The sequence below is a fragment of the Hippocampus guttulatus genome, chromosome 5 (genome assembly GCF_054856545.1).
Source record: "Hippocampus guttulatus isolate MCC_2025c chromosome 5, RoL_Hgut_1.0, whole genome shotgun sequence".
Lineage (NCBI taxonomy): Eukaryota > Metazoa > Chordata > Actinopteri > Syngnathiformes > Syngnathidae > Hippocampus > Hippocampus guttulatus.
In genome coordinates this window covers 4,184,209-4,208,619 of record NC_141265.1, presented here as the reverse complement: position 1 = coordinate 4,208,619, position 24,411 = coordinate 4,184,209, and the positions used below count along the sequence as shown (strand labels likewise).

The window sequence follows — 24,411 nt, the reverse complement described above, 5'->3', positions numbered from 1 at the left end:
TTTGTGTCCTTTTTTTTTTCAGAGTCAGTCCATCCAGTCCATGCTGAAGGTATAAAGATAAAATGTTCACTCTGGAGGTTTTTTTTTTTTTTTTATTGAACAACCCAAAATAACATTTCAACAATTGAAAATTGTGTGGTTTTTTTAACTGTACAAGCCAGATAATCTGTTTTATTAGAAATGGCCAGCCAGTATACCATAGACATTGATGCCTTGAGATACGAGTGAAGCTACCTTTGTGGTTTTCAAGATACAAGCTGTTGTTCAGCCATTTTTTTTATGTTTTGTTTGGACTTGCAAGCAAAAAGTCGATATACAAGCACTGTTTGGTGGCAATGAACTCAACTCACTGAACAAGTGATAGTTTGGGAGAAAGTGAATAACTAAAAAAAGAGTCTTAAAGATGTTTTTTGCCATTCTCAATTGAAGTTTACTGTCAAACTAAAATAATTACACGTTGTATATTTAAACCCTGGAGAACCCACGGGGTCAAATTTGGCCCCTATAAATTCTGCTACTCAAATGCTACCATTAAATCCCAAAGGGTCAAATTTGGCCCTAATCCTAAATTAGGATTAAAGCATTAAATATTTGGAAAAACATATATTTTGGTGTTCAGTGAACATATAGCAGTCATTTAATGTAAAATTCATCATTTTCCAAAGAAGAAAAGGGTTCTTGGGTTCTCCAGGGTTAAAGTAAGTATTAAAGTCGATTGAGCTATAATTTATCATTTATATGTGTAATTTCATTCAATGTTTTGAACTTCAATTCCAGTCCTGGAGGGCCGTGATGTTGCAACACACCTGATCCAAATGATCAGATCATCAGCGAGCTCTGCAGAAACCTGATATTAAACCAGTTCATTTGAATCAGGTGTGTTGCAACAGGGAGAGATGGAAAACATGCAGGATAGCGGCTCTCCAGGACTGGAATTGCCCGCCCCTGCTTTCAAGTCACCCATGTGTTTTGTAGGGTACTTAAGGGAGTTTATGCGCATGCGCCACAGATCACCCAGGGCCCGCAAATAGTGGTGCCATAGCTGCCATCAACTGGAAGCTCGAGCTTTTATTTAACTGCTACTTAAGTGCCGTTTTAATGTCATTTTAAGAAGCAAAATAGCAAAAACAACTAGCTCTGCCATGTTTGATGACGCAGATCAAATAAATGTTACATGTTCCAATACTTTTGCTCACTTAAAAAGTGGGTGGGTTCAAATGAAAGGTGCTCTGTCCTGCTGTTGTTTAACTTTTGTCTCATATTCATCTTTTGACCTCAAACCCAAATGTCTTCAGTATCCAACAAAAATAAATGAAATGACCTTGCCGTTCCAGTACTTTTGGAGGCGACATATATGTGGGTGTACATTCTTACGCCCCCACCCATAGGAGAGAATGCCGCTCCTTTTACATGGAACAGTTCAGACCCTTTTGATTTTCTCACGCCTTCTCAGTTCGGCATTTCACAAAATATCCACAGTTTCGCTCCAGTCGCTCCACAGCACAAAGGTGAGCTCATTGTTGCAACTGTCATGTTTATAAAATTCACCAATCTATCCATTCTCTTGAGCGCTTGTCCTCAATGTTGCTGGTGAGCTGAAGCCTATCCCAGCTGAATGATACAGGTGAAATGGTCACTGGTTAATCGCAAATGTTCCATGAAAAATAGCAAGCGATTTCAAACGTATGTGCTTCTCGATCCACAAAGATGTACGACGAAAACACTCATTGGCTTCAATCCACAACAGTAAATGGGGAATCCATTAAACTGTGAAAGTCCAGAGATAAAATATACTTTGTAGTTGTATTCCAGAAATGATGAATACAGTATTATGTAATTTACCTACCATGTTGGCACTTGTTTATATTGCAAAAGTACTTCAACAAAGACTGAATGTTGGAAAGTGTCTTTCAGTTTTGATCGTCTGTCCACTTCGATCAAAAGGATGGAGGACTGAGGCTGGGCAGGCCGAGTCTACAGATTGCACAGGTGAGGCATTCCCATTTGTTGACATGCCCACCTGGTTAAAACCCCTTGTGGGAAAGAGCTTTAACATGCCAGAGTTGGATGAACTAAAACAGCACATTGGGGTAAATATAGCCATACCATCCTATATACTGCATGAATCTGTCTAAATTGGGCATTTACTCACACACTGGTGAATTCGGTGAGCAGTTGTTGTGGTCTAACTCCAGGTGAAACATCATTTTACAAACTGAGAGAAAATTCTTGCAACATTTAAAATTCAATATTCTTTCCCAATTTTTAACTCTTACAACAACAATATACCCTAATGAAGTGATAACTGATTGCCCTGATTTGAGCCCAATCGGGTAATCATTGATTCAGTCAGATTAGTCAACTGGTTCTGAATGACGACATTTATCAATTAATGGCATGCAAGACCGAAGTCAAAACTGACAGTTGGCTAGAATTCATGCACTGCTATGGATAAATGAATCAAATATGCCAATATTACGCACACACACACACACACACACACATATATATATATATATATATGTATATATATATATATATATGTATATATACATATATATATATATATATATATATACATATATATATATATATATATATGTATACAGCATATAGGGCGGCCCGGTAGTCCAGTGGTTAGCACGTCGGCTTCACAGTGCGGAGGTACCGGGTTCGATTCCAGCTCCGGCCTCCCTGTGTGGAGTTTGCATGTTCTCCCCGGGCCTGCGTGGGTTTTCTCCGGGTGCTCCGGTTTCCTCCCACATTCCAAAAACATGCATGGCAGGCTGATTGGACGCTCTAAATTGTCCCTAGGTGTGAGTGTGGGCGTGGATGGTTGTTCGTCTCTGTGTGCCCTGCGATTGGCTGGCAACTGATTCGGGGTGTCCCCCGCCTACTGCCCGGAGACGGCTGGGATAGGCTCCAGCACCCCCCGCGACCCTAGTGAGGATCGAGCGGTTCGGAAAATGGATGGATGGATGGATATACAGCATATATTTGATTATGATTGTTTTTTTCCTTGCCCTCCAGAATCTGATGCATATGGCTGAGAGTGGTCTGTGATCCATCGCCGAGTCGGGACGACAACTATGGAGGATACATCAAGACAAGAGATTATCTGTCTGGTAAATCATTGCCATCGGATTAAAAATGTAATTCCTCAACGGGTCAGTCGTTAGGCTTCCACATGTCCAAAGGCACGGAACAAAAACAGTGTCTGAATTAACAGTCTAACCCCAGATCAAACAACAAGCAATGGGGTCCCTTGTCTCTTTAGGATGTGGTGTACCACCTTTGCGGCTGAAGTTATTAAAATTAATCTTCGAAAAGTCACAAGGACAGAGACTAGAAATGTATTTGTTTAATCATTTTTTTCATCCATTAGTCAATTTTGTAGCTTCCAATTTTAATTTCCCCCTTCTCTTCTTCTCTTTAATTTGGTTAACATCATGTTTTTGTTTTTACAGAGGAAAATCCAACAGTTAAGGTTCATGTTCAAAGTCATCCGGTTGTTTTCAGTCACAATGGACTGTATGCCAGGCATCATATTCCGCAAAGGTGTGTCATGTCATGTGCTTCCGCTCTTCACTTGTTTCAAGCTACTGTCATGCCCTCAGGAGGGAAAATTAATTCATTCTTTAGATGTATATCAATGTGGATTTGTGAACTAGCTACATTTAATGGTTAGGAGCTGGTGATGTTAAAGATGGAAATATCATCCAACGTTGTGACTTTTTAAATACTAAAGGATTGCTCCTCGAGCCTTCAGTGGTGTGCAGGCCAATTTCGCTTGCATATTCAGCTCAGCTTTATTTGACCGCGCTTACCAGTGTACATGAGGAGATAGAAAGGTGATACATTTGGCATGAGAATGTCATTGTGGCAACGAATTGGCATTGTCCGTCTCTCTTTCCATTTCTCCCTGCTCGTGTCATGAAGCTGGATGCCTTCTCTCTCCCTCTGTCCCTGCTTTGCACCCGGTTAGCAAGGCGATGAGGTCGGCTGCTTCGTCACAAAGCTGTAGGCACGGGAATCGAGAAACTATTGAGCCATGAGAACATTTATCCTCATCCTGCAGTTAGGATATGCTTGTCACTGTTGTTATTCTAATATTGGCTGTTTTTATAACCTCAATTTTGTCTGATTTGCACCGTAGTACGTGACAATAAAGGCTTTGTATTCTATTTTATTCATTGGGTGTCTTTGTGCCCTGTAAACATAGTTGAATTGAGTGTGTCAAAATAAGTCATGGAAGTCTACGTTAACAAGAATCCATCCATCCATCTTCTACCGCTTATCCGAGGTCAGGTCGCGGGGGCAGCAGCTTTAGCAGGGAAGCCCAGACTTCCCTCTCCCCAGCCACTTCTTCTAGCTCTTCCCGGGGGATCCCGAGGCGTTCCCAGGCCAGCTGGGTGACATAGTCTCTCCAGCGTCTCCTGGGTCATCCTCGGGGTCTCCTCCCGGTGGGACATGTCCGGAACACCTCACCAGGGAGGCGTTCAGGAGGCATCCGAATCAGATGCCCAAGCCACCTCATCTGGCTCCTCTCGATGTGAAGGAGAAGCGGCTAGACTCTGAGCCCCTCCCGGATGACCGAGCTTCTGACCCTATCTCTAAGGGAGAGCCCGGACACCCTGCGGAGAAAACTAATTTCGGCCGCTTGTATCCGGGATCTCGTTCTTTCGGTCACGACCCATAGCTCGTGACCATAGATGAGGGTTGGAACGTAGATCGACCGGTAAATTGAGAGTTTCGCCCTTTGGCTCAGCTCCTTCTTTACCACGACAGAGCGATACAAAGTCCGCATCACAGCAGACACTGCACCGATCCGCCTGTCGATCTCTCGCTCTCTTAACAAGAATGGCTCATTAAATCAGATATGGTGCTTTGATTAGATTTTCTTCTTTTTTTTGCCCACACTTGAATCACTGGTGAGGAGAAAGATCAAACGTCATTTACAATAAGTCATTCCAGGAAGCTGTGAGTATATTACAAATTATGCTAAAAATCTTAAAATTATGTGTTCGACGAGTGAACGGAAGTTAATATGCCGTCACACACCAAATGCGGAAATGAGGTGGGAACAGAGGCCATGGTCCTCAAGCTGGTTCTGGCAAATCCCAATGGCTCACAAAAAGTGTTGCTTGTCTGGCATGCGTGCAAAATTATTACTTTGGTCAGTAGGTGGGGTACACCCTGAACTGGTTGCCAGCCAACCGCAGGGCACGAGCACACATAGACGAACAACCATCCGTGTTCACATTCGCACCTAGGGACAATTTAGAGCGTTCCATTAACCTGCCATGCATGTTTTTGGAATGTGGGTGGACACCGGAGTACCCGGAGAAAACCCATACAGGCACGGAGAGACCATGGAAACTCCACACAGGAAGGTCGGAGCGGGAATCGAAACCTTGCACCTCTGTACTGTGAGGCCAACGCTCTAACCAGTCGAACACCGGCCCGCCTTACTTTGTATTAGTATTTACTTTATCATTGAATTATTTCCTTTCTTACTATTCACATTTGTTTGCTCATTGCCTCTATTATTCAAGGCATTTTTGTTGGTCTTGTATCGATCCCCACTCGCAGATGTCCTCATGTGTAAAGATTTCGTAAAATGTACTGTACATTTTAAAGCATTTCTCCCAACTAAACAGGCATGTCTGTTCCTTTTAGTGGCTGGCACCGTGAGGATGATTGAAAGATTTACAATGCATATTTACCTGAGAGATGATTTTATGCTACTGCCTGCTGAGAATGATGTATACCGCCCAGAGGTCATTGTCTAAACTACTTGACTCATTTGAAGTACTTTTTTCAGTGTAGTTTTAAAAAAACAATCTAACCACTCTATTATTGTTATTTCATGTCAAATTTTCTACAAAGCGCTTTATTACAGTTGTAACTTTGTGAAAGCGCTATATAAACAAATATGTATATTCCCCATCATAGCAACATAACTACGGCAAGGAAACGGAGGCATAACCGCCTTGTTATTGCTCTATTTATTTATGGGTGATTGATTATCATACAAACTACATTAATTACGTACATGATACATCATGCACTAACGACGTGTAATTTATGCGCATAACCTGGATGGGTAACCGGAAACAAGGCAGTTGTGAGGGTCACGTGAGGCATTATCGTATTCCTATTGGACAATTCATATTAAGCTAGTTCTGGTTGAGTTGGATAAATGCGCGTAGAAGTTAGTACCTAGACAATAGAAAGTGTTTTGTTGTACTGTGATATTGACCCATTTTTAACAAAACTAACATGTGGTTTTCCTCATGAACCTATTTGAGTTTTTTATAGCACAACAAGAGGTATTTTTGTTTGGGGTGGGGGCTGTTTAAGTTTTTGGGATGACGTTTTTTTGCGGAAGGATCTGAATGCAGAAAGTGGTGTTGTTGTGGAGCGCAATTCGAAACTTGATTTGTTTTATTTTAATGTAATATACACCAGTGTTGTATTTTTTTCCCAACTATTCGTTTGTATCATTTGAAGATACATACTTTTTTGTGATAGGCAGACCTGCCTTTTCTATAGACATATATTTGTAAGTACTTGCTGTACATTCATCTTTCATCTAGAACTGCTTCAAACAGGAAAGCGTATGAGGGAAAAGTGGTTAGGATTGCGCGACTGTCCGTGTTTTATGTTATGTGTTGTGTTTATTATTTTACTTTATGTTAACTGTTTTGTGAAGCGCTTTGTTACAGCTGCAGCTATTGTGAAAGCGCGATATAAATCAGCATTTATTTGTATACAACTGATCGTCACTCACGTCTCGAGATGCCCTTAGTTATCGGCAAAACAGTCATTTTTTTTAATATTCGCATTTAGCAGGGAAAATTCCATCATGTAACTTATTGAAGACGCTCTGAGTAGCAAGCTTATCATTCTTTTGACCGCATGTCTGCATTGTTAGCCCCCCTCAGAATAATTCATTTTCGCCATGACTAATTGTGATCAACAGTTTTGAATTCGTAGTCGACCACAATCACAAGAGGGTTTATGTTTTATGCAGATGGCCATCGTGGACAAGGAGACAGGCGAGAGGAAAATGTTGTCTCCATTGGAGGAGGATTCTGGGTCTGTTTCAAGAGAGCCTCTTGATTTTCATAAACTCACTCCTACTCAGTTTGGCATTACTGTCCAAAGTTTCAGCCCGGCACCATCAGGAAGCAAAGGTGAGATCACTGGTACAATATATTTTAAGAAAGCAAATTTGACTAATCATATCTCTGGCTCTTGCTCCAGAAAAGTCTCGTTTGGCACAATTAAAGGCAAGAAGAAGGTCGAGTGTTGGTGTGAGGGGCTCACCAGAAACAAACTCGCTCATCCGCTTCATTGCACAACAAAAAATGAAGAATTCTTCAAACTGTCGAACTCCAGAGGTGAGAAGAAGTCACAACTAAGCAGTGTTTACTTTGTTGTCACAATTTCATGAAGTTGAGAGGCTTTTGATCATCTTTACGTTTACTCCACAAATAGCACTAGGGATGAATAGTCACTCAGCATTCTGATTCTTTTGAGCATGTCAACATGCTTATTAATTGAGATGTGAATTCTGACGGTTGAAAACAAACTTTCTCAAGATATGAAACTTTTTAATTGTGTCGCTGCAGTCAACTCATGAAATCCTTTAGGTCTGTCTTGCTTCACAATGTGGACAGCTACAAAAAATGTTTAGTTGAATTGTTTCATTGTTACATTCCACATGACTGTCATAATGCTTAATTGTCATGACGAACAAAGTGAAACTTTGGGAATACCGTTATACATTCATTCAGACTTGTACTGGTTTGCTATGGTTAATCTGTGAATCTTGAATGGCTTTCAGACTATGTATGTTATATTTGTAGTTAGGTAATGACAGCATGTATTTATTGCCAATGGTATTCATCCCTTTTCTACAACTGAAGAATGCATTATTCCTACCTTTGCTGTAGTATACATTTATCACAAGCACTGTAGAGGTGTGTGTAAATAAGGAAGGCAAACCATTGTGTTTCTTCATCTGCTTCTTGTTGACTTTGAAACTTAGCTTGTAGCCAACGTGTGCACATTTTGAGCATGACTTGTGAAAAGGACACTTTGATTCTCTCCTCTTTCTGCTCAAACTACTTTAAACAACAAAGCATATGAGGGAAAAGTGGTTAGGACTGCACGACTGTCCATGTTATGTGTTGTGTTTATTATTTTACTTTATGTTAACTGTTTTGTTAAGCGCTTTGTTACAGCTGCCGCTGTTGTGAAAGCGCTATATACATCAGCATGTATTGTATTGTATCTGTGCCAAAGAAGCTAATTTTCATTCAGATGAGGGAATCTCATAGGTTTGCTAGTCATCGCTACAAAAGCAATGTCAAGTAGGCACCTGTTTTGTCATTAATGTCAAAATGTTGAATTACAGCACTGAATAGATTTGTTGTGTACGCCATCTGAATTCTCAGCAACTTGTCGGAGGTAGCCCCTTCCTTCCTCGGGTAGCATCCACCCTGAAGCAGAAAATAGCTTCCTTCCATAGCCTGATGGGTGTGGAGGAAAGCAAGGTGTGTCAACTGATGCCAAGGCAAGGCGACAACACTGGAGGATACATGAAGACAAGAGATTATCTATCCGGTAAGTCATTGCTAGAGGATTAAAACTTTCATTTCACAACAATGGTCGTTTGCTCAGATGTCTACACGTCTGGAGCGCCATGCAAAAACAGTGCAATACAATGGGAACTAGGAATAACTGAGGGGTAGAAATATGTTTGGGTTCTTTTTTTAACTGTACTATATTACCCTAATCATGCTTGTCGTTAGCAAAAAGGTAAACCTCATGAAAATCAATTGTGAAATGAGCTAGTTGTGCTTTATTTATGATCCACATGCATTGCCTTTGACTGGAATGCGATTGCCCGCAACACTGTGACCACCACATGGGCATGTCGGTTACCCTACTGTTTGTAGCAGATTGAGTTGCTTCGTCTTTGAAGCCCATCCATTATTTGATCCGAGGTACACCCTGAACTGGTTGCCAGCCAATCACTGTGTCACTGCATTTTTAAACTGCTTCCCTTTCTCACAAACTATTTTGAAGTGGGTGGAATGCAGGAGCCCAAACACTAAACATACGTTCACATTTTCCTGTAACCATTTTGGCTTGTGTGTGTGTGCGTGTGCGTGTCTGTCTGTTTTTCAAACATTTCCATTGGCCACATCTTTCATTTCAGATGAATACAACCAAGAAGGGAAAGAGAACTATCATCGCCTGGTGTCACCTTCACCAAGCAAGAAGCGTCGTGTGGGCCCCCTCAAAGGCTGTGAAGTGCAGATCAGAGAAGCAGACACTCCAGATGTTCACTTCAATGGGAGTGACAAGGAGGTATAATCACTCTGACCATTGACTTCCTCGAGTGCCGTCATGAAACTCGGGTTCTGCTTCTCTCAAGTCAATTAAAAAGAAAAAAAAATACAGCCATTTTTCTCCCCTACTGCTTTGAAACGATTTTGTTGTCTTCACAGGGAGCTAAGGAACCAGTGGCAGGATGCAATGACAGTGTCCAAAAAGGACCACTGCAGTCAAGTGAGAGTGAAGAAGAAACCCAACTTGTGCTTCTGTCTACGCCTCTTCATGGTTTTTGTGAGCCACCCACGTCCTTGGAACATTACGCCTTTTCTTCCAAAAACCAGCAACAGGTGTGAGATTCTGTTCTACATGTGCACATGTTTAAAGAATTAACAAAATTGTGTGACTGACCTCTTAACAGTCGTAAACATCTGCAAAACATGTTGTGCTTTGTTCAGACATTTTCATCTTTTGGTTCACAAATCACAATGCAAAAAAAAAAAAAAAAAACATACGTTGTGTCACTAAACCAATAACCTTTCCATGGCCATACAGTTAGGGCGCAATGCAACTCAAGTGAATTCTAATGTGGGGTTCTGTATGCTGCTGTGGTATATTCGTGGTAGAATGGCAATGTAACTTATTTTATCTCAACAGGACATTGTGGTTGAACCGCAAAGCCCCAGCCGAGCACGTCCCAGGGACCTTACATCAGCTTCAACAGAGTCTTTCTCTGCTTTCCAGTTCCCATCTCTCACCTCTCAAATGGAGATAAAATCAGGAGGTAAAAATACACTAGCTGTTTTTAGTCAGTCTTTCATTTTGGTTTACAAAATCTTGACATTAGAGGTGTCAAAATTATTGGATGAATTGATAAGGAAACTAATTGACAGCTATTATGATAAGTGATTAATCCTTCATCATTTAACTATTTTCTGACATGCTGCAGACTAAACCAGAAACTGAATTATAAGCAAATGATGGGGGGGAAAAGAATAGCTGAATCAATTCAAAAAATGGGATTTGCACTCATAGTATGAATAAGGTGTAATTTCCATCCAGTATAACCTGAAGTAGCCTCAAAAGCGGATATTAAACTAGCAGCCCATTAATCAGTTGCAATATGTTGCTCTCATTTTCAAAAAGGTTGGTGAGTGCAACACATCACCCCATCTCGTGTAATCGTGCTTAATTAAGTTTTTAACTGTACAAAATTCAAAAAACAATAATCAGGAAAAAACGATTTTTGCAGTACAGTTTCATGCAAAATAAAATTGCATCCGATATGAATCAATTCCACAAATATTCGATAGTGACAGCTGTGTATTTGATCCATCATACTTTGTAAAATCCCCCCAAAAAGAATGGCTTTTACTCCAGTCACGGAATTGTCCTTACAAAAGGAGTGCACAGCTGATAACCCTTCTCGAATGCCTTCACTTTTCATCATTCTTGTGCATACAGAAGAAAATGAGTCCTCTGGGGCATCTGCAGCCAAGAAGAAAGAGAAGCGGGTGTATTTTGGATGCCCTCTTTCCCCTGAGTTCTTTGATCAGCAGCTGCCTCCCAGCACCCCATTGCAGAAAGGGGGGACACCAGCTCTGCCCTCCACACCAGGTGGGATCTTAAAGCTGAAATCAGCATTGAAGACACCGCAGAGAAAAGAAGCTTGTACCCCACAAGCCCAGGCAGATCTCGGCCATGTATTTGATGGCTCCCCGGTTCTTGCAATGTCTTACAACCACCGAATGCTACATATGGCAGAAGATGGAGTGGAGAAGTTTGAAAAGGTATGCTCCCTGTATTTTATTAAATGCAGTGTTTGAAAATTGCTCAGATTATGATGTGAGAATCACCCAATTTTTCTGGCCTTTGTAATTTCTTTATTCAACAAATTAGTGAAGCAAAACTGCCCCAAACAATTTTTCCATTAATAGGTACAATAAATCGCCCTTCATCGTGGTTTCTGGGTTCGCAGGCTCAATACTAACTTTTGCACTGGTGCTGCCAACTTTTTCAGTTGGTCACAATGCACAGGATGTGGTCTCACCCTATTTGATGGCAGGACAGAATGACCATATTTGTTGATATATGGTCATCTCAATTGGCACACCGTCGTTTCATATGACGTAACGATTGACAGTGACTCAAAATACAATATTTGCAAAACATTTTATGGTACATATTTACAACAACACGTGCATTTTATATACAGTGAATTCAAAAGAAGACTAAAAAAAGTTGGGGGGGGGGTTGCATTTTATTCAACACAGAGGGGGCCCAACTCTTATACATTAAGACTTATAGTGAGGCCTCCAAACATTCTTCCTTTTGGGAATAGCAAATCAAGTCAGGCCTCTCAACACTGTTTCGGATTAGGTCTTCCAAAGCAGCATTTCCCTACCAGGATTATATGAGCACATCGCAGTGACTGTGGAGAAACCTGTTACAACTCAAATGGCTGATGAAAATAAAATGTATATATTTTTCCTGATAAAGTTTAATGCCTGTTCAAATTGGACTAATTTAAAGGGTTAGGGTTGTTTGTGTGGTAAATCTTATAGAATGATATATAACAAAGGCAGGTCCTTTGGATTTATATTTTGTTTTAATTCATATTGTGTTGAAAAAGTGTCAGAGATGTTCGCTCGGACGATCGACAAAGGCTCGAACACAGGAACAGATTGTCTTTCTCTGCCGGCAGGAGGCACAGTTTTCAATGAAGCCACTCAGTGTGGGCTTCCCAACTGACACCTGACCTCTGCAACCTCTGCCGGCCTTTTTATTGATTGTATATGCAAATCACAAGAAACATCAGAAAAGCACTCCCATAACATGACACACCTCTGGACGGCCCCATTGGGTCGCCCCTCAGACAAAGCATTATTTTGGTACCAGCACGAACATCCGAAAACTAACAGGCACGTGTACGTTTTAATAATAATAATAATATAATAATGCATTTTATTTAAAAGCGCCTTTCATGCCACCCAAGGACACTGTACAGACAATAAGAAAATACAATGTAAAAATTAGTAAACGAGATATTATATAAAAACAGGACATAAAATCATAAAATCATAATCAAAATTTTAACGAGCAGTGTCTCCTTGAATTGATATATCTGTAATTCTGGCTCGTGACCCTTTCTCATGATGGAGTGTTCGGGTACTCACTTCCGTCCAAGGTTAAATCTTCCTTTCCAAGTTTGTCAGATAACAGGCACCAGTGTGTCTACTAATGATGTAGTCCGGTACCATCTGCTCGGGTCCCTTGATTTCTCTGTGCTTTCATTGTGTGCAAGATGTTCTGAACACAAGCATTTTGAGGTCAATTAAGTATGTAACAGGATGAAACTTTAAAACGTGACAACATTGTCTTTTTCTATTCTAACAAAAAGCTATCTTTAAATGTTCAAATTAAGGAAACAATATAAATTGATTTTCAATTAATCATCAATTGAAAAAGAAAAAAAAGAGCAAAGTGTACCTGAGCTTTTAATTTTACATGATAAGTTGTGGCTGGAATGTGAGTGTTGGGTCGATCACCTCTATTACTGGTTCTCGCAGGACCTGCGACAGATTTCCTATGTCTCATAGCCCCCTTAACGGTGAGATGAGCTTTTGGACTGTGGGACAAAATGATGTCAGAAACACAGTGCGCTTGCCTGCTAAAACAGCACATTTGAGTAATTCTGGTTTGTTCAAAATGGACTGGTAGCAGCAAGTGTATAATCCCAACATTTTCACCTCCATACTCTTCCTCCAAAAAACACATCAATACCGGTCCCGAATCAATACCACGGCAAAACATGTAGCTGTTGTTGCAATTATTTTGCTAGATTCATACTTGAGTTTTTTACCAATTTATTTTCCTGGTTGTTCCTTCAAGTTTTATTTAAAGTTGAGTTTTCAAGGGCTTTAGTATTTTCTTATTGTGGTACCAACACACATTTCCACATTCTATCGCACAAAATACAATCCCTGAGGTCCCAGGTCAGCTCAGTAAGTCCCAAGACGTGGGCAAACAAAATAATATGAAATAAATATAATAGAGATAAGGCAGATGTAAATTCATGGTTTACAAGTGTGCCAAAATGCAATGCAGCAAAGATGTGGCGGCAGCAGAATGAAAATGCAAGCGGCTGGAACTCTACAAGATATTTACACGGTCATTTTGTAATTGACAAAAAAGACAAGAGTCTTCAGGAATAAAGTGTTAAAATCTGCAGGGATGAATGGGAATGAGGCTGTTATGGTAGATTTGAGGAGTTATTAGAGTTATTAGTTTTGGTAGTTAAATTAATACAAAGCTGTGGAATCAATGAATAATTGTTAAAATGTTTTTATTACGGTAATCGTGATTTCAATGGCAATCAAAATAATTGATGTGTTTTTTCTCGAAACCTTATTTTTCCGATAAAGCTAATGAAGGGTAAGCAGTGCTGTTAAATAAGTGCCCAAGCAAGGGGGGGGGGGGGGGGGGGTGATTGTATCACCTTCCGTTGTCTTGGAATAGTAGTGGTTGGATCATATATATTTTTTTTCTTTATAACTGTCTAACATGGGCGGCCCGGTGATCCAGTGGTTAGCACGTCGACCTCAAAGTGCAGAGGTACTGGGTTTAATTCCAGCTCCGACCTCGCTGACTCTTGTGGCTTCCACACACTGCCTCAAACTCATCTCGCATTCCCATTTTGTGCTTAGGTACAGATGCTTGTGTAAAACAAGAATGTCAGTCCATATGTGAAGACTAGGGTGGCACACTCACAGTAAAGGTGAGCAGGGTTACATTCCGGCTCTCAGCCTGCCTGTGTGGAGTTAGCATTAGCAACACGGGTGCTTGGTTTCCTCCCACATTCCAAAAACATGCATGGCTGACTGATTGGACACTATATTGTCCCTAGGTGTGAGTGTGAGCGTGGATGGTTGTTCATCTGTGTGTGTGCCCTGCGATTGACTGGCAACCGGTTCAGGGTGTCCCCCACCGACTGCCCGAAGACAGCTGGGATATGCTCCAGCGTGCCCGCGACCCTCATGAGGATAAGCGGCTCAGATAATGCATGGCTGGACGGAACTATCTGACACTTTTATTGTATTCATAATATCAGCGTAACAGTATCACGGAATACATAAATTATTGTCAGTAAAAACTGCGTTTATCAGGGTGTAAATCAAATGTTCGTTTATGCCATCGATAGCATTGGCATCATGTGTCATGAAATATATCGATCTACAAATGCCGGTAGTGTTTCGGGTTACAAAGCTTTATTTCACGTGCTGTTATTTTTACCTTTCTTTTACCCAAAATGTAAAGGTTGCGCAATGTGTGTTTTTAATCCTTAATGCCATTGCACAATGAAATATAAATTCAGCTATTCATGATGCCTCAGTAGAAAATTCTTTGTTTGATTGAAAAACGATTCTGTGCTTTTAATATTTCTGCGTCTAGATCATTTTTCCTTCAGTAGAAGACAGGGACTCTGCAGTCATGACCGATACAGGTTGGATTTAGCATTTTATTGACCATGATAGTGAGAATCCAGCAGGATGCATTAATTGATTTTTCTTTTTTTTTATGCATGTGTTTATTTTTGCAGAATTAATTAATGATGTCCAGCTGAATTTAAATGATGCTTTTCATGATGAGACTCCTTCTCCAGTGGTAACATCAGGTAAAACCTCATATTTACCTTTTTGTAGATGTTGTGAGAATCTATTAAGACCCCTAAAATATTCACATTGTTGTGGTTTAGGGTTAAATTATTTACTTATAGATGCATTTTTCCCTTTGGACTCCATACTACATAATGACGGTACGAATGGAGCATACCCTTTGCTGTGACACATTAAATTGACCGGATTCAGACACAAAATTGGCAGACACTCAAACATTTGAACAAGCAGAACTCAACCTCAAGAAGAGATGGGCAGCTAGTGGCTGGGACCACACTTTGACTGGCCCCTTGATTAATTACACCGCCCTAGTCTTTTGTGTGTGTGCATGTCCGAAGGTAATCTAAAATGCATTCAAACTTTTACAGGTGAATTTAATGTGACCCTCTCTCAGCTTTTGAATGCACATGTCCAACTTTTAAATGGTTCATTACTTTTTGCACAAGTTGCTGTTTTCTAATGAGAAGCTTAACAGCAAAAATCACAACAGGCGTTTAATCTTTGAATTGACCAAAATCACTTAGAGCTGGCGTTTAACAGCCATCCTCATCATGCTGTTCACATTTTGACATCATGGAACCAGCGACACAAAATGCCTTCTTGCTGTCATTGCCCATCCTCCTGGACAGAGAAGGAAATACAGTAACGTGCTCAAAGGTTAATGTAGCAGAAAGATGTCGCAATTCAGCCAAATTTCAGAATTTTAAAAAAATCCACTCAACTGTAATATTGTAAAAGCTCTTTCCATCCAAGCATTGTACTCATTAAAATGAATGTAGGAACATAGAAAATCTCAGTTATATATGCCCAATTGTCATTTATTAATAGTTAAGCAACTGAATGTATTTATTTTATTTCCCGCCCCCCCTAGAAGTGAAGTCTGAGAAAACTCCAGCCTACCAGTCGAATGCCCTGAACAATCTTGAATCTTCGTCAGTAGAGAAACAACCTGAAACAGTCAGTACTGCTGCAACGAGATTGAGGAACCTGGAAAAAAAGGTCATCCGCCCAATCTTATTTGCTTAGATATGTTGCTGTCATTTTACAGTGAAACCTCAAATGCTGAACATGATTCTTCTTATATTTTTTTTTTCCAATTTTCATTAAATACATACCTCCAAACAAGTTCAAAAGCATCATGAGTAATTTTCGCACATTTCATAAAACGCAATAGACATCAAAAGGATTGACTTATTTTAACGTTTGCCTTTGACATGGATTTTTGTAATGTCATTACAGAAGAGGTCAATTAATGGAGAACAGTGAAAGATGTGAGACATTGGTGCTAAAAATGGAATTAAATGCATGTCACTTATTTTCCTGAATTTAACTTGTCCTAAAATGACACGATAGTTTAAGAACATTAAATGTTAATTTTGAAAATTGCCTTTTCAATTTGTTACGGTTTCAATATAGCCACAGTTAAAGCTTGGAGAAAATGAATATATGTAATGGGAAAAGAAGTGTCAATTAAACAAATAATAAAAACAACAATCAATTTAACACCCTTGGAAGTCAACGAGCAACACAAAATGGACTCCGTTCTATTTAGGAGGTTCCATTGTCGGCTAATTCTGAGTTTTTTGTTTGTTTGTTTCGGTTTGGTTTTCTGACCACAAAATGAATGTCTCCCATTACAGGCAGTGGCTGAATCTCAATCCGCTCATAAATCTCCAGCTGTGCGTAGTCGGAAGAGAAAGGTATTACGACTGCTGATCTCACCATTTAGCAAGCGTGATTTTCTTTTTATCAGTCAGCTTTATCTAACAGCTGCCAACAGATCTACTGTTGAATTCCATTGAATATGAAAGTAATCTCATTTCAGCGTAGCCACCTAATGTGCGTGTGTTCGAGAGTTGGTCCGTATCGTGTTCATCATCTTTCTGCCAATTTTCTCTTCCCTTTAGCAACCTGAGCAGAGCAAACCTGTGAGGAGGTCGACACGCTCTGCCGCCAAGCCTTCTGAGACGATTAAAGTGAGTTTACTGAGGCTCGTGTTGCACAGATACTGGTCAGAAAAGGGAATGTCTTTTTTATTTTTTAATCCATGCTTTTATTATACACATTTTGAGGGAGGTTTTATGCAACAAAATGAGTGTTTTTCAAGTAACTAAAGGTGTGTTTACACTGCAGTCGTGGTCTTATTGGAAAGATAACACTGACTATGTTTGCACACAGTCAACAACCTTTTTAAAAGACAAATATTGCTAGTATTCAGACTTTTAAAGCCATGTAAATGTGCGCAAAACCCAGAATATGCTCTTATTTGGGTTTTTAAAAACTTGATTAATTCACACCTTTGGAGCACGGAGGAAACTGACTGTTTTGTTTTGTTTTTTGCTGTGCTGAGTGACAGGAATATAAGGTGTTTTAGTGACGGTATAGAAAGTAACAGTCGAAAATGACGTCTATTCGCGCCACGACGTCCATACGCCGCTGTTTGAATCGGGTTATTCGAATACAGGAGGAACTATGCCTGCTCACGCATGCAAATAGGTTATTTTGAGTGTTTCAGAAATCAGAATTTTGACCTTAACCCGAATATTGACTAAACGTAGTCCCTGAGGCCTTAAATGACAACATGCTAGGACTGCCATAAACAAATCTTTGTAGAATAGATTATTCCATCGATTACTCACTCAAGCGATCATGATGTTTTAGTGGAAGACATTTGGCCCCCATAAGGTCGTGATGGATCGCACTGTGATGAAGATTAAGTTTATTCAGTGTTAATTCACTTCAAGACACCAATTTAAAGCTGTGTTGCTATTACCTCTTACCGTGCCGTCGTCACGCAGGTTACTCAACCGTGTTAAGTCTCCAAGGTCTGCCAGTTGCGCTTTGGAGTGATATCTAAAAACATGTTTTTCTCAATTTTCAGTCTAAAGCGACCACAAATTTTCAGAATCATCGTCTACATAAGAATATGCTGCCGGAAGACTGCATAAATCAGCTACAAATGACTATGCGGAAATGCAAAAAAAAAAAAAATTGTTTACGGGTAGTGCAAAAAAACTATAGATTAAAAACAGTTTTCAAGGCATGCACTTTTTGTGGTTGACCTTATAAAGTATATCACAAAATAAATTTGGGATATTTACCAGTGCAGTAATTTTGTATTCTCGAGACCGTCAAACAGTTGGGCGTGCAAGGTCAGCACCCAGTGATGTATGTGTGATGTACGTTTTCAATGATACACTACACTTGGATTAATTCATTGTAAATAATAGAATGACCCCCTGGGAACCACTGTTTGTTTTTCTTGAACAGGATTTGGATTTTTGAACAGTCTGACTTTTCGTGGAATTACCGGTAGATTCATCGAGCACCTTCTGTCTTCGCAGGTGGCCAAACGGTGGAAAAAGGAAGTCAACCTTTCTCTTTATGGCTCTCGAGAATACGCATCCAAGAATCCCTGCCTCAGTCCCATCACAGAGTTTTTCATCCACCAGCCAGCAGCAGCACAATGCAGTCCCACTGGCTCTGCAGGTAAAAGTTGTACGCATTCCTTGTATCATGACTGCGACGCGGTATATGTTTATCATGATGAGAAAAACCTTTTAGACGAATAGCCTGAATAATTTTCTTCAAGGGGACATTGTGCATGCATTCACCTTTTAAAACTGTTCTCAGGTATAAAACGGTTAAAGATGCCTCTTAAAAATACAAACAGCATTATTTTATTTTAATATGAAGTATTAAATTACTTAAACTTAAATTACTTAACTAACTAACATAAATTCAAAAGGAATTTTAACAATTGCTGTGCAATGTGGATATAATTTTATATCTATATCAACTTTTATGTCTTGATATTTTACCTTAAATTTAAAATTAAATGGTTGGCAATTATTTTTTCACCTTGTCTGTATTTATTTATAAAACACATTTTATGTCGAAAATACAAAAAAAAATCAATATCCAGTCGAAAAAGTATACTGCAGTCCACGCAATTTTCAAGAATGCAAACTGTTGTGTACGTTGTAACGAAAAATGATGGCATGTCGGCTCTTGAGCAGGTCATTGCCGCAACCCATTCTCCAGGCATGACTAATTGAATCACTCCCAATCCAACTGTTAAACTAATGCAGTGCTTCTCCATTATTTTCTGTCCTGCCCCCCCACCCCCCCAGAAAGAAGAAAACATCTCTCGCACCCCCCCCCCCCCCCCCCCCACCGCGACTATAAATAGTTTCATTTGTCTATAAAATTGTTATAAGTACACCTCTGCATAACACTGTATCCTTGTTAACGTATAAGAGAATTTAAAAAAAACACGGCTTTGGCAATCGTACAACTGCTTTGTCTGAGATCACTATTTTGATCAGAGAACAATTAATCGATCAGCCCTAATACAAAGTCCAAACCTTTACAGGTGAGCTGCTGCTGGCAAAACAAACACAAAAAATGTGACAACACGCCTGACTTTTTATGTGTTATTTAATCCTGTAGAGACTTTCTTCCATTTGTCAAGGAGTGTCGTTTGTGTGTGTGGTGCATAACATCGCCAAACAAAAGAGATCCCACTCAAATGTTGATAATTTAGCAGAATTCTTTAGTGTGTATTGGTTAACAACTTTTTGTATTGCAACATCAACAAATACATGTTTCATAATACGCCCGATTTTAATCTTTTGTTAACGGAAATTTATATTAGCAGAAATAGTGAATTTCCTGTTGTGCTGTTGATTTCTCTCAATAATCCCAGATGAAAGTGCATACCTGAAGAATGAACCTAGTGAATCATCAAGCAGTGGCCCTGGGACTTCAGTTCTTCCTCGTGAAAGTCCATCAGGAGCTCCATTGTCCTCTGGCAAAAGAACATTGGTCACAAACGGTTGCTCATCGAGGCCCAAGGTTACAAGGCGGAGATTAACCAAGGCCCGTGTTTCAAGAGACAAGGCCTGTGTTTCAATAGACAACCTGCTACACGTGGAGCCTCAGATGCAGACCAAGGAGAAGACAAGCGAGATTCATGAAGAAGAGATCACTCCAATCACTGCTGTGTCACTAGAAGTCCAAACAGAACAAGTGTCAGTTGGCGCTGAAGTACTTTGCACCCTAAAAGTTGCTGACACACCTAGCACAGACACAAATTCAGAATGTCTTCTGGGTCTTGATGGCTCCACCTCAGCCTGCCTGTTAGAAGGAGAACAAAGCAGTGCAGTGACCTTGACAGCCGCGTCCCCCGGGACAACCCAGCAGCCCCAAAACGTGTCCAGTTGCCCGAGGCGCTCCGTGAACCTGGCAGAGGAACAACCTCAACCAGAAGCAGAAACACAGCAGGAAAGAAAGAGTGACTCACCGAGTGAAACTCCTGGAGAGGAGGCACAAGTCGACAGTGGCCTGGCTTCCTGGCAAGACAACTTTAATTTTGAGGATGTCTTCAAACGTGTTCCCAGCAGGAGGCAGCGCTCAGTGCGCCGCAGCCTAAGGAACCAAAGCACCACAAATGACGACACTGGTCTGGCCTGGATGCCTCGAATCTCCCCTGAAATACTAAAAAGAACCAGCAGGAAAACCCGGCGTCACAGACTTGGTTCTACTGTTCTACCCACCAGCCCTGTTTGAGGACACGTAGCATGCCACATGCTGGTACCTGGGCAATTTTTTGCTTTTCACTCAAATATTCCTTACATGTTCCCCCCTTCTGAATTAAATTGGATATTTTGCGACCTAGTTTTTTTATGGGATGAAAATGCTAATAATTTTTTCCTTCACCAATGATTTGCATCTTTCCGCTATGTAAGACGCCCGATACACACACAGAGCCCAATCATTTATGCTGACCTCCTCTGAATCAATATCCAACCGCACATTCAGCCCCTTCCTCTCCCAAGTCACAAGATCGAGCCTCAATCAGTCAATATTTTCTCTTAGTGGATAGATGAAGATGGCCTTGGTGCAGAACCAATCTGTCAGACTAGGTTAGAGGCTACTGGATTCCTGTAAAAGAAATGGAGCGGAGGGCTAAATAGTAGTGCAGAAAACAAATGAGCCCTTGAGTCATTCTGTGCCGTTTGGTCAATTTGGAGCCCTGGTGGAGACTCAGAAGAAAGGAGGAATAAACGTGGGGCCCGAGCACTCTGCCTCATGGCTGTTTTCAAGCCGGGCGCAAGTCTAGTGCAAAGCATAGTCTAACTGTGTGCATGGATGGAGTTCTCTATGTTTGGTATCTTGCTAGAGTTTGTGCAGGTATAATTGATCGTGCGCCATTGTAAGATGGAAGTAGTATTTTCCTGACCGATCTTCGTGGCATCCTTCATTTGCATGAAATTCCGGGCGGTTGTAGCAGTGCCTGACTCAACCGCTCAAGTTGGCGATCGAACCAGAGCTGCCGGCTTTGGGGTGCAGGGCATTAACTGCTGGGCTAAAAGTCCGGGCCACCAGCTGGTCATATTGTTTTATATCTCGACAATGGAAGATACAACTCTGGCATCAAACACCCAATTCATATTCACTGATCAACATGCACCTAATACATTTATGTCAATTGAGGGGAGGGGTCCCGACGCTGTGGATGCCCCGGCCGCCACCCTGTTGTGCCAGGCAGTTAAAGCGCGTCTACTTCTGTAACAAGCTTATCGATCACTGACGTGAGAAGACGGTGGCTCCTATTATCAATGGCATCTAGCTTCGTTGCGCTCAGCGTAGATGAAAGCCTTCGATCACCGCAAAGGGTTTCACATTGGGCGGTGGTTGCTTTTTGGTCCTGTATCAGACGTTTGCATTTGATCAATGTTGTTTCTTAACAATCAGCCTTGTAGTTCTTTGTTCATTTTATTTGCATCTCAACAGTCCACATAAAAATCTTTTCTCAACATTCCTCGTGACTTTACTCCTACAGCTGTCCATCGTGCATGTCATTAGGTGGGCGCCACCCAGTGTTCAGATGGAGACACCACAGTTGAATTCAACAGTGACAAACCTTAAAACTGATCAAATGATAGCGATCCCTAATCCTAAATGTTACTTGAAAGTGTGTTGTATGCAAAATCATTTTTTGAAAATAAGTTGTGCAGCCACCTAGTTGGATTGGGACTTGGCCCATGAGATATTTGTTTAATTGTATTTATTTCATTTTAAAAAATCATTTAGTTGTGTTCTAAAGGGATGAAAATTAATCTTCAATAAGAATACATATTTTTATTATACCTAATGAAATTAATAATTTATTAATTTTGAGGATTGTTTTGAATCAGGGACAGTGATGGTTCTGACAGGGCCACCACAACTCATTGTCAGACCATCTGAAACATTTATTTTGTGCATGCAACACTTTTTTTTCTTTTCTAACCCCCCGTCCCCCTATTTTGCTGCTGTAGACTGCAAATTTCCCCAGTGTGGGACAAATAAAGGTTATCTTATCACCCAAAAAGGCTTAGAGTACACCCTGCAATATGCATGGTTGACGAGCTTTTCCTTGTACTTGGCACCCACACAGACGTACAACCAACAAACATCCATATCATGTTCAAAAGTGTCGCAGTTTAAAATTCACCATCTAAAAAAAGGCAATATTCCAAAATGAAAAGTATTTTAACACAACAATTAGGTCGGAATGAGACTTCTGAGAAGTGGTTCTCTTCGGTGTTTGAGTTTCACTTTTGCGAATGAAACAGTTGTATAATAAACACTTATCATCTGCACAATTATTGAGAAGAAAACCTTTATTAGTCTCGCAATGGAGAAGATGCAACTGTAAGGAGTTCCACGCATGAACTGTGGTCACACACGCAAAAGAAAATGCCCGTTTTGATCTACTGAATGGAGTTATATGAAAATAAATGGATCTCTCCCAGATTCAAAGCAGATCTCCAACAGCAGAGTAGAAACAACAGTGGAGAAACAACTTTCACATTCAGCCTACACGGGACAATTGGCTTCCAGATAAATGCCCAAGTGTGATGTATCCATCACAGTGTAATTGACTCTCCACTTTAACATCAATCCCGAGTCACTTGGCTGAAGGACACCAAGGTCCTCTTTTGTGGTTGAATGCCAAGCAAGGCCTTGGCCATCTGCTTGTCGAATTCTGGAATCACGCAGCGGGACTTTAGTGCCCTCGAGTGGTCGTCTTGAGGTACTGCTTGTAATCGAGCATGCCCCTCACATGATCAAACGATAGACATCAGGAGGAAGCCAGCCAGGAGAATAAGGTATTTACAACGTCATCATTAGGATGAGTCGCTTTGTTAAATGGTATTAAAAGAAGAAAAAGACGAGCATTTTGTTTTTATAACATGTTGTGCCCACTTTTGTGAAGGGAGTCAAACTTGGCATGACAGCGAACAGGCTGCTTTCCCGTCAGTGTGCAGGCAGAATGGTGCCCTCTATAGAGGCTCTTGTTTTTGGAAGTGTGAGTGAGGGGTGTGAGCCTGAAGCCACCGTCCTTGGCAGACGGACAAAGTGAAGACGGCTTAGCACAAGAACAATAAGGTTCTTTGAGTAAGACGACGCCCCCAAGACATGTGGCCTCCTGTCACCGTGGCAACCCCCCATGGGACATGGAGAGGGTCTGACAGCTGGAGACAAGGGCTTGCAGAAATCCAGTTCCTTTCTTCCTACTGCTTCCTATCCATGGTCTTTCAGGCCCATGTGCATGGGTGAAGGTCCTGACTCTTTACTTGAGTTTTGTGGCTTCCACGCACTGCCTCAAATTCATCTTGCATTCACATTCTGTGCTTCGGTACAGATACTTGTGTAAAACAAGAATGTAACTCCATATGTGAAGACTAGGGCGGCACCCTCACAGTACAAGGGTGCAGGGTAAGATTCCGGCTCTGGGGCTGCCTGTGTGGAGTTTGCATGTTCTCCCCGTGCCTGCGTGGGTTTTCTCCCACATTACAAAAACATGCATGGCAGGTTAACGGAACACTCAAAATAGTCCCTTGGCGTGAGTGTGAGCGTGGATGGTAGTTCGTCTGTGTGTGCCCTGCGATTGGCTGGCAACCACTTTAGGGTGTATATCGCCGACTACCCAAAGTCAGCTGGGATAGGCTCCAGCATGCACCGTGACCCTTGTGAGGGTAAGTGGTTCAGAAAATGGATGGATGTAAAGACTACAGTAGCACGGTGGTCAACTGGTTAGCATGACCACCTCACAGTGCAAAGTTTAATTCCAGGCCCCTTTGATATGCGGAGTTTTACCTGTAGCTGCGTGGGGTTTTTTCAGGTACTCCCGTTTCTTTCCACATTCCATAAACATGCATGGCAGGTTCACTGAACACAAACTTTTCCCCATGTTTGTGTGTGAGCGCGAATGGATATTTGTATTGGTGCGCCCTGCGATTGGCTGGCAACCAGTTAAGGTATCCACCGCCTACTGCCCGTAGACAGCTGCGATAGGCTCCAGCATGCCCGTGACCCTTGTGAGGATAAGCGGCTC

General features: G+C 41.1%; 1 protein-coding gene across 1 annotated transcript; it reads left to right on the top strand.

Annotated features, from left to right (window-relative positions):
• The first annotated feature begins 6,406 nt into the window (after positions 1-6,406).
• cdca2 (cell division cycle associated 2) lies at positions 6,407-21,846 on the top strand. Its single transcript, XM_086112456.1, has 15 exons — positions 6,407-6,565; positions 7,037-7,199; positions 7,270-7,406; positions 8,466-8,634; positions 9,233-9,384; positions 9,525-9,698; positions 10,006-10,132; positions 10,813-11,138; positions 14,800-14,851; positions 14,948-15,022; positions 15,895-16,022; positions 16,664-16,723; positions 16,931-16,999; positions 18,368-18,512; positions 19,732-21,846. The coding sequence occupies exons 2-15, from the start codon at positions 7,037-7,039 to the stop codon at positions 20,592-20,594; spliced, it is 2,640 nt and encodes an 879-aa protein (XP_085968582.1). The 5' UTR covers positions 6,407-6,565; the 3' UTR covers positions 20,595-21,846.
• Positions 21,847-24,411: the final 2,565 nt, after the last annotated feature.